The 20,400-nt window shown below is 42.7% G+C and overlaps 1 protein-coding gene across 1 annotated transcript; it reads right to left on the bottom strand.

Annotated features, from left to right (window-relative positions):
• Window positions 1-7,511: 7,511 nt before the first annotated feature.
• Window positions 7,512-19,104, bottom strand: LOC142185389 (cytochrome P450 2G1-like). The gene is made up of 9 exons (XM_075260809.1): window positions 18,928-19,104; window positions 16,551-16,713; window positions 16,309-16,458; window positions 14,030-14,190; window positions 13,082-13,258; window positions 12,110-12,245; window positions 9,798-9,985; window positions 8,613-8,754; window positions 7,512-7,839 (listed from the first exon to the last, which is right to left on the bottom strand). Exons 1-9 carry the CDS (start codon window positions 19,102-19,104, stop codon window positions 7,655-7,657), a joined length of 1,479 nt encoding a protein of 492 aa, XP_075116910.1. The 3' UTR covers window positions 7,512-7,654.
• Window positions 19,105-20,400: the final 1,296 nt, after the last annotated feature.

Genomic DNA, 20,400 nt, shown 5'->3' with positions numbered 1-20,400 from the left:
CTTGCTATAATAACTTTTTTGGGCTTGATGCGTCCCTCGGGTTTTACTCAAGGTTATTGCTGTGTATTTTTATTGTTGTTTATAAAAATTGGTCTTTTTTGGTTCTTTTCTATTACTACAGTGACTCTACACTTGAGAAAGGTTTTTTGTTATAACCCGAAACGCGTTGTGCTTTACTGTGTGAATTTTATTAAAGTTTGTCCTATCTACTACTGGATTCTTGGTATATCCATAGGACCTAGAGCGCGGATCCTCTTACAGTCAATTCAAGGGACTGGTTGTAAAATAGAGCAGATGTCACTGGTAAGAGTTGTTAACCCATTTACAGCTGTTGACCTTTTAGATGCCCTGCTCAATTGTGAAGGTGCCTAAATAATGGCAGTGCTGGGCAGCGACATATCAGGAGCCTATGGAAGGCTTTCAGCCTTGGCTTCAGTTAACATGCATCACACACTGCTATATGCAGATCTAGCACGGCTCCATTGCACTGAAGTCTCATTTGCATATTTCCAAGGCTAGATTCACACCTGTGTTGTGTCTCCGCTGGGGGATTCTGTTTCCCATTCTGCAGGAGTTTTCCTCCGCGGACTTTCTGTTGCAATTATACCTACGGGAAAGCTGCTGGCATTTCCGTAGATATAATTGACATGCTGCAATGTCCAAAACTGCACCAGTTTTGGAAATCGCAGCGTGTCTACCCTGTGGGTTTAAACGCAAAATGGGCATGAGATCCTCATGAATCCATCCACTGTGCATTTACTGTAAAACGCCACGATTTTTCCAAATCACAGTGTTTCTGGCCTGTGGAACCCTGGCCTAAAAATACAGAGAGAAAAGTGTTGCAAGCAGCGGTTTCCTCTCCACGTTTTCAGGGTTCCGATCCAAAAGCCGGTTAGCCACGAATGAAAGCTGGAGCACTGCACCGGCATCCAGTCACGCACTCCACTCCGGATTAGGCCCAATGAATGGACCTAGTCCGGAGGAGGGAGTGTCTTCAGGCTGAATCGTGAGGCGAAACGCCCTGAAGAATGAGCACCTCGTGTCTTTTTCCAGGAGCCGGCACAAGCAGGCTCCCGGAAAAAGCTCCTGAGCGGCTCCCATTGATTTCAATGGGAGCCGTCTTTTTGGTCAGGATTTTGAGGCGAATACAGCCTCAAAATCCTGACCATAAAACTCTGTGTGAACTTATCCTAAAAAAGATGGGAAGTTCAGGTCCAATGGTTACATCAAGCCAATGTTAAAACCAGCAGATCTACAGCAAACAGGGACACATGAGAACAGGCCAAGGGTCGACAAAGATATGAAGCAGAGAAGACATCAGTAGACAGGGACATAGAGGGTAAGGGTCAGTAAACAGGTAGACCAGATGTACAGTGGACAGGGACAGGGAACAGTCCAAGAGTTATCACACAGGTAGACCAGATAAACAACAGACAGGAATAGAGAGAACTGCCGAGGGTCAGCACACAGGTAGACCAGATCTACAGAAGCAAAACAACAAGCTGAGGCCCAATGTACATGGAGCAATCTGGATAGGAAAGTCTAGTCCACACACTGGTTGGGATTCCTGGTCTGAATCTGGTTATGAGACTGGACTCCTTATATCGTAGTGATCTATTATTCTGGGAGTCTTGGCCTCCTCACATCTCTACTGTCCACAGTATTACAGTGAAGGGGATCCCAGCTTCAGAGATCACTATGACTTAAGGAGTCTCCTGACTAAGTGCAGACCACTAAGGTCCTTGTTACAGTGGAAACTACATTCTAACCCCGGCAGGTACAATTATAGGCTTTGTAAGAGTCTCATTTGTACGAACTGGTAGGTCTTTTAGCTCCCAACCAGAATTCTCGGAATTTGGGGGGAGCCAAGACTTAGCAGTCATCTGTGGTCCGTGGCGTCACCTAGGAGGAGGGAATAGACTGGAAAATGACCAAAGAGGACCATGATGGAGCACTGGGCACCATAAGAGAGGTCCCAGGAAGGTGAGGTAGGAATATCACTAGGGTTGAGCGATTGTGTTTCCGAACACGATCTTTTTAGGTGGGATCGAGATCGGTGATTATTTCCCACAATGCTTTTCTACTGGCCAAGCATTGTAGGAAAAGCTAACAATGTTAGCCTTTACACTGAGTATACGGTGCGCTCATTCTGAGCGGAGTGTATACTCAGTGTGAAAGCTCCGCTGCGGTTCCATATGAATGAATGGAAGCAGCCGGCACACAGCCTTAACCCCCTGCACGCTGGCTGCGTCCATTCATTCTAATGGGAGACTAGCTATCATCTCTAGTAGCTACTTACCTGCAGAGATGGCTGGTCCGGTTCCCGGTGTTCTCGTTCTTCTTCGCCTCGCTGCCCCCGCCTCCCAGGTTAGTGTTAAAGATCTAGGAAGAGGGCGGGGCTTGTGGCTTAGGAGAGTGTGGGCAGGTACAGGGCAGAGAGATGTGACGTCTCCCCTCCCAGTACCCGCCCACACTCTCCTAACCTGGGAGGCAGGGGGCAGTGAGGCGAAGAAGAAAGAGAACACCGGGCACCGGACCATCCATCTCTGCAGGTAAGTGGACACCAGGGGGGACTAAGTAGCCAGAGGATTAAAAAAAATCACTACACAGCGTGGATTCTAACAATTAAAGCGTTCAGTTGTTAGATTCCATGCTGTATAGTGAATAGGATTGTTATTAAAATCCGATCTCCGATTAGTAAAAAAATCCCATTGACTTGCATTGGGATCGGAATTGGGATCGAGATCAGGTTCGAATGAAAAATGATCGGAAATCGGATTTCAAAATCGATCCTGAAAAATCAAGATCGGCTCAACCCTAACTATCACTGTTTATTACGTTCCCACACCTCTCCTGAGCCTCCAGTAATTATACTTTTGGGTCTGAAGAGACAACTTTGATCCTAAACAAAACTGATAGATGAACCTCATGAATATTTACTGAAGGAATCTCACAAGATTAACCATCTCTAATCTTTCCGTGTTGGGGAACCCGATGACTGTCAGTGATCAACTGCTGGAAGAACCTGCCGAGTATTGTGTGAACAGCTTGTAAGAAATCAGAGTAACCACTGGATACATGATAGCGCCACCTAGAAGGATTTATTTAGCTTTACAGGGAAATATGCTTTTGGATAACGAAAACCAGACCATTATACATTATATGTTATTATATATGTAACATATCTACCATTATGCAGTGTAGGCCAAAAATATTGGCACCCCTGCAATTCTGTCAGATAATACTCAGTTTCTTCCAGATAATGATTACACAGCACAAACTCTTATATAGTATATAAGTGACACAGGGTATATACAGTATAAGTATCGCCCCCTGCAGTCCTGTCAGATAATCCTCGCTGTCCCCCAGATAATGATTACACAGCACAGACTCTTATATAGTATATAAGTGACACAGGGTATATACAGTATAAGTATCGCCCCCTGCAGTCCTGTCAGATAATCCTCGCTGTCCCCCAGATAATGATTACAAGCACAAACTCTTATATAGTATATAAGTGACACAGGGTATATACAGTATAAGTATCGCCCCCTGCAGTCCTGTCAGATAATCCTCGGTGTCCCCCAGATAATGATTACACAGCACAGACTCTTATATAGTATATAAGTGACACAGGGTATATACAGTATAAGTATCGCCCCCTGCAGTCCTGTCAGATAATCCTCGCTGTCCCCAGATAATGATTACACAGCACAAACTCTTATATAGTATATAAGTGACACAGGGTATACACAGTATAAGTATCGCCCCCTGCAGTCCTGTCAGATAATCCTCGCTGTCCCCCAGATAATGATTACACAGCACAAACTCTTATATAGTATATAAGTGACACAGGGTATATACAGTATAAGTATCGCCCCCTGCAGTCCTGTCAGATAATCCTCGCTGTCCCCCAGATAATGATTACACAGCACAGACTCTTATATAGTATATAAGTGACACAGGGTATATACAGTATAAGTATCGCTCCCTGCAGTCCTGTCAGATAATCCTCGGTGTCCCCAGATAATGATTACACAGCACAAACTCTTATATAGTATATAAGTGACACAGGGTATATAAAGTATAAGTATTGCCCCCTGCAGTCCTGTCAGATAATCTTCGTTGTCCCCCAGATAATGATTACACAGCACAGACTCTTATATAGTATATAAGTGACACAGGGTATATACAGTATAAGTATCGCCCCCTGCAGTCCTGTCAGATAATCCTCGGTGTCTCCCAGATAATGATTACACAGCACAAATTCTTATATAGTATATAAGTGACACAGGGTATATACAGTATAAGTATCGCCCCCTGCAGTCCTGTCAGATAATCCTCGGTGTCTCCCAGATAATGATTACACAGCACAAACTCTTATATAGTATATAAGTGACACAGGGTATATACAGTATAAGTATCGCCCCCTGCAGTCCTGTCAGATAATCCTCGCTGTCCCCCAGATAATGATTACACAGCACAGACTCTTATATATTATATAAGTGACACAGGGTATATACAGTATAAGTATCGCCCCCTGCAGTCCTGTCAGATAATCCCCGGTGTCCCCCAGATAATGATTACACAGCAGAGACTCTTATATAGTATATAAGTGACACAGGGTATATACAGTATAAGAATCACCCCCTGCAGTCCTGTCAGATAATCCTCGGTGTCCCCAGATAATGATTACACAGCACAGACTCTTATATAGTATATAAGTGACACAGGGTATATACAGTATAAGTATCGCCCCCTGCAGTCCTGTCAGATAATCCTCGGTGTCCCCAGATAATGATTACACAGCACAGACTCTTATATAGTATATAAGTGACACAGGGTATATACAGTATAAGTATCGCCCCCTGCAGTCCTGTCAGATAATCCTCGGTATCCCCAGATAATGATTACACAGCACAGACTCTTATATAGTATATAAGTGACACAGGGTGTATACAGTATAAGTATCGCCCCCTGCAGTCCTGTCAGATAATCCTAGGTGTCCCCAGATAATGATTACACAGCACAGACTCTTATATAGTATATAAGTGACACAGGGTATATACAGTATAAGTATCGCCCCCTGCAGTCCTGTCAGATAATCCTCGGTGTCCCCAGATAATGATTACACAGCACAGACTCTTATATAGTATATAAGTGACACAGGGTATATACAGCATAAGTATCGCCCCCTGCAGTCCTGTCAGATAATCCTCGCTGTCCCCAGATAATGATTACACAGCACAGACTCTTATATAGTATATAAGTGACACAGGGTATATACAGTATAAGTATCGCCCCCTGCAGTCCTGTCAGATAATCCCTGGTGTCCCCCAGATAATGATTACACAGCACAAACTCTTATATAGTATATAAGTGACACAGGGTATATACAGTATAAGTATCGCCCCCTGCAGTCCTGTCAGATAATCCCTGGTGTCCCCCAGATAATGATTACACAGCACAAACTCTTATATAGTATATAAGTGACACAGGGTATATACAGTATAAGTATCGCCCCCTGCAGTCCTGTCAGATAATCCTCGCTGTCCCCCAGATAATGATTACACAGCACAGACTCTTATATAGTATATAAGTGACACAGGGTATATACAGTATAAGTATCGCCCCCTGCAGTCCTGTCAGATAATCCCCGGTGTCCCCCAGATAATGATTACACAGCACAGACTCTTATATAGTATATAAGTGACACAGGGTATATACAGTATAAGTATCACCCCCTGCAGTCCTGTCAGATAATCCTCGCTGTCCCCAGATAATGATTACACAGCACAAACTCTTACATAGTATATAAGTGACACAGGGTATATACAGTATAAGTATCGCCCCCTGCAGTCCTGTCAGATAGTCCTCGCTGTCCCCCAGATAATGATTACACAGCACAGACTCTTATATAGTATATAAGTGACACAGGGTATATACAGTATAAGTATCGCCCCCTGCAGTCCTGTCAGATAATCCTCGCTGTCCCCCAGATAATGATTACACAGCACAGACTCTTATATAGTATATAAGTGACACAGGGTATATACAGTATAAGTATCACCCCCTGCAGTCCTGTCAGATAATCCTCGCTGTCCCCAGATAATGATTACACAGCACAAACTCTTACATAGTATATAAGTGACACAGGGTATATACAGTATAAGTATCGCCCCCTGCAGTCCTGTCAGATAGTCCTCGCTGTCCCCCAGATAATGATTACAAGCACAAACTCTTTGGTAATATCTTCATTTATTTTGCTTGCAATGAAAAAACACAAAAGAGAATGAAAAAAAAAGTCACATCATTGATCATTTTACACAAAACTCCAAAACTGGTGCGGACAGAAGTATTGGCGCCCTCAGCCTAATACTTGGTAGCACAACCTGTAGACACAATAACTGCGCACAACCGCTTTCTCACACTGGGCCCTACATGATGCTGCACAATGTGTTGGTCGTCTTCAGACTTCATAATGCCATGCACACGGTCAAGCAGTCCAGTGCCAGAGGCAGCAAAGCAACCCCAAACCATCAGGGACCTCCGCCATGTCTGACTATAGGAGGCGTCTTCTTCTCTTTGAAGGCCTCTTTTTTCCTGTAATCTCTATGTTGAGGCCTTTTCCTACTTTTGTCTCCTCTGACCAGAGAACATTCTTCCAGAACGGTTTTGGCTTTCTCAGGTAAGTTTTGGCAAACTCCAGCCTGGCTTCTGTCTGTGGGTAAGAAGTGGGGTCTTCCTGGGTCTCCTCCCATACAGTCCCTTCTTATTCAGACGCTGACGCTGGACAGTACGGGGTGACACTGTTGTACCCTCGGACTGCAGGGCAGCTTGGACTTGTTTGGATGTTAGTCGAGGTTCTTTATCCGCCATCCGCACAATCTTGCGGTGAAATCTCTGGTCAATGTTTCTTTTGCGTCCATATCTAGGGAGGTTAGCCACAGGGCCATGGGCTTTACACTTCTGGATGACACTGCGCACGGTAGACACAGGGACATTCAGGTCTTTGGAGATGGACTTGTAGCCTTGAGATTGCTCAGGCTTCCTCACAGTTTTGTTTCTCAAGTCCTCAGACAGTTCTTTGGTCTTCTTTCTTTTCTCCATGCTCAATGTGGTCACACAAGGACACGGGACAGAGGTGGAGTCAACTTTAATCCATTTCAACTGGCTGCAAGTGTGATTTAGTTATTGCCACCACCTGTTAGGTGCCTCAGGTAAGTAACAGGTGCTGTTAATTACACAAATTAGAGAAGCATCACATGATTTTTTCAAACAGCGCCAATACTTTTGTCTACCCCCTTTTTTATGTTTGCTGTTGAATTATATCCAATTTGGCTTTTTGACAATTCTTTTTGTGGTTTTCCATTGAAGATAAATTAAATGAAAATAATAATACCAAAGAGTTTGTGATTGCAATCATTTTCTGGAAGAACACAAGGATTATCTGACAGAACTGCAGGGGGACAATACTTTTGGCCAACACTGTACATTATATGTTCTCCACAGGACATTACACATGTGATACATTGAACAATCTGTGACTTTTGGTTATTCCATTACTCCATCCATGTGACCCATCTCTCTACTCCACAGATCACATGACTGAAGCTTATTCACTGTATCTGACGTACATCCTCTCCATCCAACATTACATTCGGGGGATGAAGGACATTCGGTAAAATTTGGGAACATTTGCAAAGCCAGTCATAAAGGGTTTAATGTCGTTGTCTGTGAACTCTCTCTCTGGACGTAATCTGAAGCGCTGTAAGATGGTTGTTAGGAAAATGAACAGCTCCATCTTGGCCAAACCTTCTCCGAGACATATCCGCTTTCCTAATGAGAGAGAAACCCATTAGCTACAAATTACATTGGGATGATTTAATATCACCAAAATTGTGTATACTGTCTCCACGTACCCCATGATATTACCCATCATGCTTTTCTTTCTCCTAGTCCTTGCTACAATGATCAAACAACCATTTTGATACACTGTATATAAATATAAAGACCCCAGCGTATAATAAGTGGAGGCTCAGAGGAGGTGAGAAAGTTTTACAGACACTTATGGCTGCATTACCTCAACTCTCCTGGACATCTGGCACTTCCATGGCCTCCTCTTTTATCCTTTCCTGCCTCCGACTGACATCAAATGCCCTGGGGTCACAACTGATTCTTGTGGTTGGGTTTCAGTGGTCACATAGGGTGAGCCAACATCTTGATGCTTTGATCCACTATATTGCCACAACCAATCACAGGGCTCAATGTTGACCTTGGGAAGCGTGATGTCAGCCAGAGGCCAGAAGAGGATTCTGCAACTAAGCATGTCATGTGTGAGCATCCATCTTGGGTGGGGTGACCTCCACGTCATATAGACCAGTGGTTCTTAGTTGGCAGCAGTTGCACCACCATAGTTGCAGTACTGTCACTGAATTCATGATACCGCAGCCACTGTATTACTTCGGCCTATATTACCATTTTTCCTTTGGTCCATTCAATACCCTTGAATTTCTTCCCAAACTCCCAGAACTCCATTAGTGTCTTAGAAACCATGCAGTCAATGATAAGTTTGGCTTATGTAGACAAAGTGATTTACATTCTGTTAATACCTGCAGAAAACGGCATGTAGGACTCGTTCTTCTTAAAACGTCCCTTGTTGTCTAAGAAATTGTTGGGGTCAAACTTGTCGGGGCGGGCGAGCTTTGTGGGGTCTTGATGAACCGTACACAGCAATGGATAGATGTCTGTACCCTAGACACACGAGGGATGGAAAATACTCTTATGGTAAAATGACTTCTATTGTATCATCTGTAACCCAGGTTAGTGCAGATGATGGATTCCCCAGGTCACCGACTAAGGGGCTGCTCAATGGATGACCCACCACAATATGAGGACACATCATATCTAATAAACTAAAGGTGCTCATACACATTACACTGAGCGTAAAGACAATGGCAATTTAAACCATACAAAATATTTGTTGGGTAAAATTTAGGAAAGAGCAACCACTTTATGTGACCAACAAAACAACACGATCATCTAGAAAGAATTCGTCCATAGTTTATATTTTTATCCAGTAGTCAAGTGAAAAGACTTTTTGACATTTCAATTGTCAAAAAATTTTCAACTAAAGAACATTCCCAGAATGATAATTTGTCCTTTCCCAGTGACACTGGAAATGTATGGCCATTCTGTATGACTATAAATGCCAATATTCAGTGGTTTTGTCCAATAATCCACCGCTTCTACCTAATGTGTTGGCCGCCATTATAAGCATACACATGTAGGGGGTGTCCAGGAGTTTTTAGTTTATGGTTTATCCTTAGTGAAGGCTACAAATATCTGATGGGTGTAGTGCACAGACGCTGGCAACCATGTTCTGAGGCTCATACTATACACAGTAACGGGCACAGAGCCAGAAACAGATGGCCAGACCCCAATACTTCAGCTTAGCCCCCACTGAAGTCATTACCTTCAACCAGCCACTATACAGGGACCGGCCATCAGCTTCTAGCACCATGTTGTGTATAGTGCAGCTATTGGAAGTGGCCTCGTACGTCTGATCTGCCCTTCCCCCTAATGATCAGTTATTTATGGCCTAGGATAAGCCATAAATTAAAAATTCCTGGAGAACCCCTTTAAAGACGTTGTTAGAAATAAGAAATGGTCTCCATTTATACAGAGACTGAGCCAGTTGTTCATGGTTTGTACCTGGCTTTGCAGGTTGGCCGACTTCACGTGAGAGAGACCAGACACATCAATTTTCCTGGTTTACCAGTTTTTCCTTCTCCTACCTTAGGAATAGTGTATCCCTTGAAGTGAACATCTCTGGTTGTTAAATGGGGAAGATTCACTGGGAGGATATCAGCGAATCTCTGGATCTCATGGATTACAGCATCTGTATATGGCATTTGGCTGCGGTCCTCGATGTTTGGGATGCGGCCGTCACCAATCACACGGTCTATTTCCTCATGCACTTTTGCTGGGAAAGAAATATTGGGGAAAAATAATAAACAATTATTAACCGATAATTAGAGGGACGTTCCAGTTACTTTTTTTACCCCTTTCCCCCAACAAGACTTAAAATAATCCATACTATATACTCAGTAAGGTCAGTACAGCCCTCAGACGCCTGGATGAGTTCACTCGCATGTCGGAGGGCTGTACGGACCTTACTAAGCATGCGCAGTCGGCTCTAACAAAGTCTCTGCTGTCAGAACCGACTGCGCAGGCGTCAGACATTACGAAGAAAGAAGACGACAGACAGGGGGAGGAGGCAGATGAAGAAGAAGGACGCCCCCATTGCTGCCGAGACCTCATTAGCATACCGGTAAGTACTGGTATTTCTAGGGAACGGCGCGACGGAGACCACATCTAAAGGTTGGAGACAAATAGCCTTTCTTAAGGCTATTCCGACGTGGTAATTAGAAAAAAAGTTGCTTTAATGGTAGAATCCCTTTAAAATCAGCTCCAAATTTCACCCAGAATCTGCTTCCCATTGGTTTCATGGTATCCTTCCATCCCCTATTAAACATACTGTCATAGCTCGACTACACGAAAATTGTCCGCTAGACCGGTCCTGCATTGCTGACTGTAACTACCTCCCATCTCTAATCTGCAATTCACCCCTATATTCCTAGAATGCTTGGTCTACTCTCACCTACTGTAACGTCTCTGCCTATTTGGGTCTCTGCGCCACCCTCCGCTCACATGCTACGGCGCAGGAGACGTGTTCAGTTTGGTTCTTTGCTTAGCGTTTTTCAATGCTCATTCTGAACACTGATCTATTACCGCTCCTCTGTAATTGAATTTTTTTACCACATCCATCTCCTGCACCTTGTTTCCCTCTGTTCTTCAAATAGTTAATCATAACCTGTCTGTCAATCAAGTGTAGGGCAGGTCCTAGGATTCCTATATATAGGACATCAGCCCACACAGGTTTGCTGGCTATTGTGATTCTGTCCTTAGACTTTGTCCCTGCTAAACTCCTCTTTCGGTTCATGTTGCATTTTTGACCTCTGACCTTTGGTTTCCCTTGTGACTACTCTTTGGATTATGATTTTGTACTGCTTTGTCTCTCTGGCTTTGACCCTTGACTTGCTGACTCCTCTACTGTGCTGTTTGTCTTGTTCTGTGTACACTGATTGAGAGAAGGGACTGTCGCCAAGTTGATGCTGTCACTAGGACAGTGTGATGAGTAAGTAGGGACAGGGGCTGGGTCTAGGTTAGGACTCACTGCCTCTGTCTTTCCCTTCTTCCATTGGTCCAGCAGCAACACTAGGGAATTGCGCAACTAGCAATTCCCTTACACCTGCTCTGCTAACTCTCTGCTAGACACTGTCCTATCTAAGCCTGACTGCTCCTGTCAATCTAATGGCAGCCATTCCTGACTCATTCCTCTGGATCTTTCTGCAGCATTGACACTGTTGAAATAATTTCAGGGGTCACTACTGTCAGTGGGCACCAATCTAGGGGGTCTACAGGTCACACTCATCACATTAAGGCTGATTAAACTTCTTTGATCTCATTTATGATTTTCTTTGCTGGCTAGAATTCTGAACCAGAGACTTTAAGTCTGAGCTGGACGGGATAAGATTCCGCTAAGCCAGTCCCACATTAGGCAGTAGTCAGGAGATGGGACTAATCCCTGCTCAACTTGTGGTCAAGAGAGCAGGGATAAGAATATCAGGATAAGTCATGTGACTGATCTGCACCTCCCAGTGGGACCTTGTTGAGGCTTTGTGGACTTTGTAAGTGTTGCATACTGTATAACATGACGACGGCCCCAGCATGAGAGAGGCAGGCTGTAACAAGGGTGTACCATCTACCAGCTCAGCCCCTGCCTTCAATCCAAAAGACTTAAACCTTCAGAAATTGGACTCTGTTTTTGAGCAGGGAATAGGACCCAAACGTATTAAGGACGTTCCTTTTCAAATGCCCCAATATGAAAAACTATAGTGTTAGAGCAAAAATAACTTATCTGACAAGATAGAAGCAAATTGTTACACGGACAGACAGATAACTGAATACAATCTATGTAACACTTCATATTATTTGTGGTTGTGCTGCAGAAAAGTCATCTATGGATTTCTGGTCTGTTACTGACCTTGTATATCGGGATATTTCATGAGTACCATAAGTCCAACCCTTAGAGTGCTGCTGACTGTTTCAGTTCCGGCAAAAAATAAGTTGAGAATCGTCATTATCATGTTATTCTTGTCAAAGTTCGGATTGTCTTGTTCCTGTAAACACAATTTATAGGATTATTATTTAGCCCCTTCTTGCTGATTTGATTTTTGATTTGTTTATTTTGTACAATTTACTGGAAAAAAAATTAGAATGAGGTGGAATTGGAGAAAAAGTGCATTTGTGCGACATTCTTAAAGGCTTTGCTTTGACAGCGTTCACTATACAGAGTGAAAATATTTGTAAAGGTTTGTAGACCAGACATTTTCTGACACAGAGATACCGTATATAATGCTTCACAGTAAATAAACATTAAATGTTATATGTGCTCTTGGGAAATGGGGTGCTTTGAACATTTTTTTTCCCATAGGCTCCCAGCTGTCAGGGCATCAGGGTACTGTCCCTGGATCTCGCTGGATCAGCAGAGACACCAGACGCCATATTTAAATACCCGGCATCCATTGTTGTTCCATTTTGGAGTGACAGTTTTAAGATGTATCTGACCATGTTAAAGACACAAGTATATAATAAATTTCTAAAGTAGTTCCCAAACATCCCACCCCTATAATCACTTACAACAATAGGACATGGACACAATTTCTTTTATGGCAATGGCTTTAGATTTAACAAATTGTTCCCTGGTAATAACACCAACTATTGGATCACAAGTATTTTATTTTGCATTCCCCAATGATACGTTGACACCCATTGGCACAAACCCTTCTGTACCACTATGTACCCATTGGATTTGTGAATAAGATGGACTTCAGGAGGCCGAGCCTACAGCCAGCTATTGTATTGGGAAAGGCCATTGGACTCTAACCCAACCATATACAGGTGGCCCACCAACCACTTACACTTATTACCCCTCTCCTAATCCTCAGTCACTTACCTGCTGCTGTTTTATAAGAAAGCAGTCAATGTAATCTCTGGGTGAGTTTGGATCAAATGACTCCTCATTCATCTTGATTCGCGTCTCAATGAAATCGGTGAGTTTACGCAAGTTTTTGTTGATTCTCTGGTGGGGTCCAGGTACATAGTGCATGACTGAGGGCAGCATATCCTTCATCTGGAATAAGAGATACACATTACTCATTGTAAGTAATAGTAGTAATACTAACCTAGTAACTAATATACTGGGAAAGCAAAAGATCCATGTCTGACATATGGGCAGGACCGAAGGACCAATCACTCAGGTGTTGTCACTGCCAAACTACCTCCAATCTCTTCCAGACACTTACACCCCGAGGGAAATGGCGCAGATTCCGCATGGATTTTGGTGCAAATACGCATCAGATTTCATGCAGAAAAAGCCTCCCCATAGAATTCTATGGGGAGGATTTTTTTCCATGCGGAATCTATCGCAGATTCTGTGCTAATTCCATGCAGATTCACGCCAAAGTCTGTGTGGAATCTGTGCCACTTTCCTCAGTTTGAATGCACCCTTACAGGGCCAAGACATGGGAGATATAAAGTGGCAAAGTACCTTATAGACCAATAGGAAAGCTTTATTAGTGCGTGTCAGAGGTGATAACGTGACTTTTAGCCGGAGGCTTATAAAAGATTTTGTGACTAGGGAGTTTGTTACCTTTCTTACATATTAAATACATATGAATTAGACACAAAAAGACACATATAAACTGTACAGACCAAAAGTTTGGCCACACCTTCTGATTCAAAGAGTTTTCTGTATTTTCATGACTATGACAATTGTAGATTCACACAATTTAGAGGGTGCTAAATCTGCATATAAATATTGCTTGTCCGAAGTGCAAATTCATCGACCACAGTTACATGATTCAGGTGTCCAGTATTAATACAGAAATGTCTTGGCTCTTACCTGTCCCCATGCGCTACTCATATCCACAAATACAACATTGAACATGGTCAGAAGCTTCTGGAAGCTATCATTACTGTATTCAAAGCGGTTTCCAAACACAATCGAGCAAATTATATTTGAGACTCCCTGGACTAAGAGTTTAGTTGGGTCAATGAATTGCTCTGTAGAAAAAAACATTTAAAAAAAAGATATTAACTGGAGAAAATTATATTTTCTTCAAAAGGGGTGAAAGGGCAGAAGAGCTCGTAAATAGGAATAAAGGACAGAAGGAAGTGTAAGGAGGAGAGGTGATCTTAGAAGGGTGACTTAGAGGACCATATACAGTGTCCCAAGACAGATTAGTATCCCCCGAGACACGGAGTTCATTCATCAGTTACATTGTAGCTGCCGGCAGACAGTCTGTATAACAGATGGTGATGGACATTGTATAGTGTTGTATTTCCTCTGCAGGTAGTGTGTGACGGTAGAAGGTCGGTCACATCTAGTTGTAGTACCATGGATGGAGGAATTCGGCATGTCCTATGGAATGATTCCATACTAGCTATGATGTGACATTTGGGTAACAAGAGGATGAAGGCGCGCTGTATAAGGGCAGATTTCACGCCGTCCTAGGTCAGTTCCATGTGCAGATTTTGTCCATATGCTGAGTCTATTGGGTTGGTCGATCCATGTCATCTCGAAAAGCAACTACCATGTCATGAGAAGCCGGAGGAGACCTAGTCTATGAGTGTGTCAGGGAGAGTCTACTGTGGGAAATGGACGATGTTTCTTTTCTATCTTTTATTTGCATTTTTTATGAATTGTATTGTGCTTTTACCTGTATTTGCTTGACCATCCGTTGATGTATATTTCTGTATATGTCTTAGAATTGGGTCCCACAGGGTTCTCTCTCAGCACACTGTGCCACCTGCAGGTCAATCTAACTCTGGCCCTCGGCATCGTGCAGTGAAGTGTCTGGAGGCTAAGGCCGGGTTCACACGGAGTTACGTGCCGCGAGATTTGGCACGTAGACGCCGCGTGACCCTTTGCATGCCGTACACGCTCCCATTCATTTCAATGGGAGCGGGGAGCGTATGCGCCGCGCTAGTTTGCGGCCGTGAATAAATGCACGGCCGCAAACTAGCGCGGCGCATACGCTCCCCGCTCCCATTGAAATGAATGGGAGCGTGTACGGCACGCAAAGGGTCACGCGGCGTCTACGTGCCAAATCTCGCGGCACGTAACTCCGTGTGAACCCGGCCTAAGTGCCATTCTTTCCCTATTAAGAATGCACAGACATTTTGGAGCCGCTCAGAGGCTAAATCCCGTTTTGCCCATACTGAGCATGATCAGTGACATCATGGCCACTGCCCTGTTGGGCGGGGACTAGCCTTTATATGGTGTGAGCCGATGCCTGCCCGGTGCTCACACTTTGATTAAGTACTTTAAGACAGGAGGTTAGGGCCAGGTTCCAGTTTATGGTAGGAGCAGTCTCTAGGGATCTAGGTAGGATTCCTTGGCCCTGCCAATGGGAATCAGTAGCTCATTTAACTGTCTCCTCACTTTGTAGCTCCTAGCTGTTGCAGGAGCATGTTTTGTTGCTGACCTCGAGTGAAGGTTAACCCTTGGCAGCCTTGCTGTTTCAGCTGTACTGTACACCCGTCCAGTGAGGTTAACTGGCACGGTGTTGTTGCAGCTTGTTCATATTGTGTACCGCGCCACATGACTGCCAGTGCAGTTTAACAGGTAGCAAGCTGTTCAGACTTACAGCCGCCCATCTGGGCCTGTGGCCCTCACTGCAGTGTCTGCAGACTAGCGGTTCTGTAGTTAAAGTTCATTATTTTTTATATACATACACAGAACTGTAACAATATGTTATTGACTAGTACCGACCCACTTTGGTTGAAAATATATAAAATTTATAAAGCTTGTTTCATATTATCCTATGAACTCTATGAGAGTCTACTGAAGGAAAAGGATCGATGGCCACCAACTCATGTGTGTAAACTCTGGAGGTCGGAAGTCATTTACTAAGTGCCTCAACCTGTGTGTATTGGTCGGCCATCAAGACTGGAAGGTTCTGGTCCTGGGATTAAAGAGCATTTGATGATTTTACTTCTGACATGTCTACACTGTAAACTCAGGATTGTGCGTGGTTGGATCAATAGATGTACAAGAAAGAAAATAAAAGAAAAAGTTGTGGGTCAGGCATATTATTGATCATAGACAATCCTCTCCTAATATAAAACCCACTTCATTCCTCTACACTCTGGAATTTGTGCTGGTAAATGATTTTGTACCTTTTTGTGATCTTATCTCTTCTACAAGAAATTGCGCCTCTTCTTGGATTCTTTCTTCAATGGTTTTCTTTCCCATGCCAAAATTTCTTAGAATTGTAAGGGAAAATCTGCGAAGATCCCTCCATCTTTCTCCGTTGCCAAGAACTACCCCTGAAACAAAAATCATGACATATTGTGTATTGTAATCCAGTGTGAACCTCTCCATACATCGCTGTACATGTACAGAATACTGACAGACTTACCATATCCTTTAACAAAATCATCAACAGTCGGAAGTCTCCCCCGACCACCAAAGTCTTCTGCTCGATCAATTAACGCTTCTTTGACAGTGTCGTAACCACACAGGACAACTACTGGATAGTGTCCAAAATACACAGTGTACACTGAGCCATATTTCTTACTGAACTGAAAGACCAAAATCTTCCTTAGTATATATTACAGCATAGAGGATACATTATCATACATCTTATACATGGAGCATTGCAGTATAAGGGATTCCTTTGGTGATATAATACAATGGTCAGACCAGGTTTCCTCCCTCCATCCACCAAATAGGGAACTTTTTTGTTAGTTTGGTTATCGTTTTAATCAGAATAAATATCTCCTGTGTGCAGAATCTCTCCGTCTGAATCAGACATTATGTTGTTTTTTTAGTCCATTGCTCTGGTCCTATGACAGATCAAGTCAATGAACTTGTATAGAAGCAAGGTAAACTTAGCCTAACAGTAACCAACCAGCAGAATATGAAAGCTGGACTGTAAATGGGGTGAACTGTGGCTCTGAGCCTTTTTTCACTTGGATCCTTCTATCGAGATGGTTTAGGGAATATAATAATATATTTATTATAAAATAATTTCCTAACATTAGCGCACTGCTTCATCTTCGTGACACACTTCTGTTTATTGGACCTGCCACCGATCACCAGATACATAACACAGATTTAATCGCCTCCCATGACCTCTGAGAAGTCTCCTTAACCTGGATATACAGATTCCTGGAAAACCAGTACAAGGCGCAAGAACAGAAAATCCGGCACAGGAGGGATCTATAAAATGTCCTTTTATTATCAAAACATCACAAAGTCCATTTTATATCCTCATTTATGTACCAAGGCAGCCGGTCTACATGGTCCAGACTTGTATCTGTAATAGTCATCTGTGCAGTGTATATACAGTCTGATGAATCATGATTTCACTTTGCTTAGTAACTGCTGATCTTTCTCAAATGTGCAGTTGGACTTGGTCTAAGACAAATGTCCTGTGTGTATGAAGATAATTCTTTGTATGAAATGTTCTGTTTGGGTATGAATACATAATAATCTGTTAGAGGTTCTAGTTGGAAGTGAAGCCCGAAAGGCACCATTCTCATTGGATGAAATATGTAAGAGATTTGTTCCCTTTTTGAGTCACACATTTGACTTTTGTGTTTATTTGTCATCTGGTTAACTAATGGTAGAGTGTGTGTTTATATAATATATATATTCTCACAATCCTCAGCATTAAACACAACTACAGCTTTGTACAAGAGATTTAGCTAGGTGTGGGAAAAAGCTGCTAAGTAAGAATACTTTCAGAAATAGAAATACCCAGAAAAAAGAAGCAAATGTTTTCTTATATTTGATGTATTATGAACTGCATGAGAGGCAAAAGTGGTATCAAAATACCTGTGGTGTAGACTCTCTATTCTCGTGAAATATGGGTAATAATTGTCAGTATCTACAGTTTTGTTTCTTATACAATTTGTGGTAACCTATCCTTAGACTTAGGTTCTGTACAAAACTCTACAGGACTAACTGTGAATGAGAGAACTTCTCCCTGGACTAACTTGGTCACTTTATTTTGTCTACAGAACTTTTCGCCACTATTTGATGACATTTAGATACAAGGTTTCAAACTCTTTTATGAAGCTAATTTGTGTGACCATGACAGGTCATCCTCTGGTACTTTCTGCTGATCTTATACAGAGTACAGGGACATATATGGGAACAATGATATGGGATTGTTGCACCAGAATATGGCAGACATCGCCTGAATTAGGGATCAGGTCATATCTCAGCTTCTATATGTGTAGGATTAAGTATATGCTCAGATGATACTGGCCGCTGTGTGTATATCTTACAGAGATGCCGCTAGTAATGTACAGGGGGATCAGATGGATTCCTGTTGTGTAAATCTACAATAAATAAGGATCACTGAAATAAAGCGCCCAATGCCAGTCTTCTGCTCCAAAAGCTAACAAGTCACTGCAAGCCTTACAGTAATGTAGAAAACATATTCTTCTAAAGACAAACATTATAAACCTCTGATGTGACTGAGCCTGGAAGATATTGTCCAGTTTATGGCACCATCCCTTAAAAAAGAGCTGGAGAAACTTCAAAGCAGGAAAACCAAAGTGATAAGAGGCAAAGAATAGAAGATCTAATGTCTCAAAGATGGTTGGTAAACATAAGTGTATTAACTCCAGAGAAAAATTGCTGAAGGCTGATACCGTATGATAATTGAACGGCAAATCACTCGTTTCCCTTCCTTTAGAGTAACCAGGATCTGTCCCTATATCAGGTACTCACTACATTATATTAGCAGTGAATCTATATTTTAGAGGTTTCCCTTCAGAACTGACCTCCATCAAGGATTTGACCAGTTCCCCTCTCCTAATGTGCAGGACATTTCCAAAAATCGGCAGCGGTGTTGGTCCCGGAGGCAGGTTACGTCTTCTGTATATGGCATTCCATGTGGAGTAGATGAACCATGAAAGGATCCCGAGCAGGACCAGCGATTCCAACCAGCTAAGAACCATCTCTCCTAACTATGAAGCTTATAATGATCCTCCAGCAGATCATCAGGCCGATGTTAATCAGAAACCTCAGGTTAAATATCATTATCTGAGCTTGTTCTTTGTGTTGGAATATAATGAAAAGATTTTCTCCAGCGTAGTCATTGGTTGGCAGGTAGATGGAGGGTTTCTTTTAGTACAGTAAATATGATTTTGTGCCAAAAGAGTTGCCAAAGTGTGATAGAGCACAACAGTCTGATTACCCAGCTTTATAGTGCACTGTGGACAGTACATTGAATAGAACTTATGTTGGAATTGTACAAATAGATCTTAAGACTGTTGAAACAGATTTATCATATTTTGTACGCAGAAGTAGAAGTTCTTGTATTTTATAACATTCCGGCCAATTCAGTTTTACTTTCCTCCCCAAAAATGAATGAGAAATGATCAAAACTTCAGATGTTAATCAATATGGTACAATTAAAAACGACATCTTGTGACGCATAAACAAACACGTATCACAGATACATACAAAGAAGAATTTTAAAAAGTTAGTTGAGCAATTCCCCAGTGGTTGCTGCTGAAACCAGCGAGTAAGAGAAAGACAGAGACAGTGAGTCGTAAACTTGACCCAGCCCCTGTCCCGACCTAGTTGCCATAAGTGTCCTAATGACAGGGAGAACTGGGCGACAGTCCCTTCTCTGAATAAATGTTACACAGGACAAGACAAGCAACATAGTAGTAGAGTCAGCAAGCCAAGGGCCAAAGACAGAGAGACAAAGCAGAACCAAATCATAATCCGAAGAGTAGTCACAAGGGAAACCAAAGGTGAGAAGTCAGTAATACAATACAATAGCAAGAAAACCGCTTAGCAGGACAAATTCAAAATAGCCGTCGAACATGTGTGGGCTGATGACCTGCTTATAGGAAGTCCAGAACCCGCCCCAGACTTGAATGGTAGATAGGCTGTCAATCGCAAAGGAAAGGCTAAGATTAGCTATTAGAGGAGCAGAGGGAAACCAAGATGAAGGAGATGGGTGTGATGGAAAAACAATTACAGAGATGAGGAATAGGTCAGTGTTTAGACCTAAATAGGTCAGTGTTTAGAACCTAAAGCAAGGAATCATAATTGAACACACCTCCTGCTCCACAGCATGCGAGCAGAGGATGGCACAGAGATCCGAAGGATTCAGTATTTTTTCTACCTTGAATTCTAGATCCCCCTGAACAACAACAGGCGCTGGTGGGCCAGAGAAACGTGTTTTTTTTTTCATTCGCCTGGTATTTCCGATATTTTCGGACTTTAAGCTTAGAGAGGCA

This window comes from Leptodactylus fuscus, chromosome 11 (genome assembly GCF_031893055.1).
Source record: "Leptodactylus fuscus isolate aLepFus1 chromosome 11, aLepFus1.hap2, whole genome shotgun sequence".
Taxonomy (NCBI): Eukaryota; Metazoa; Chordata; class Amphibia; order Anura; family Leptodactylidae; genus Leptodactylus; species Leptodactylus fuscus.
Note: the sequence above shows the minus strand (reverse complement) of the source record. Positions and strands in the feature narration are given on the sequence as shown.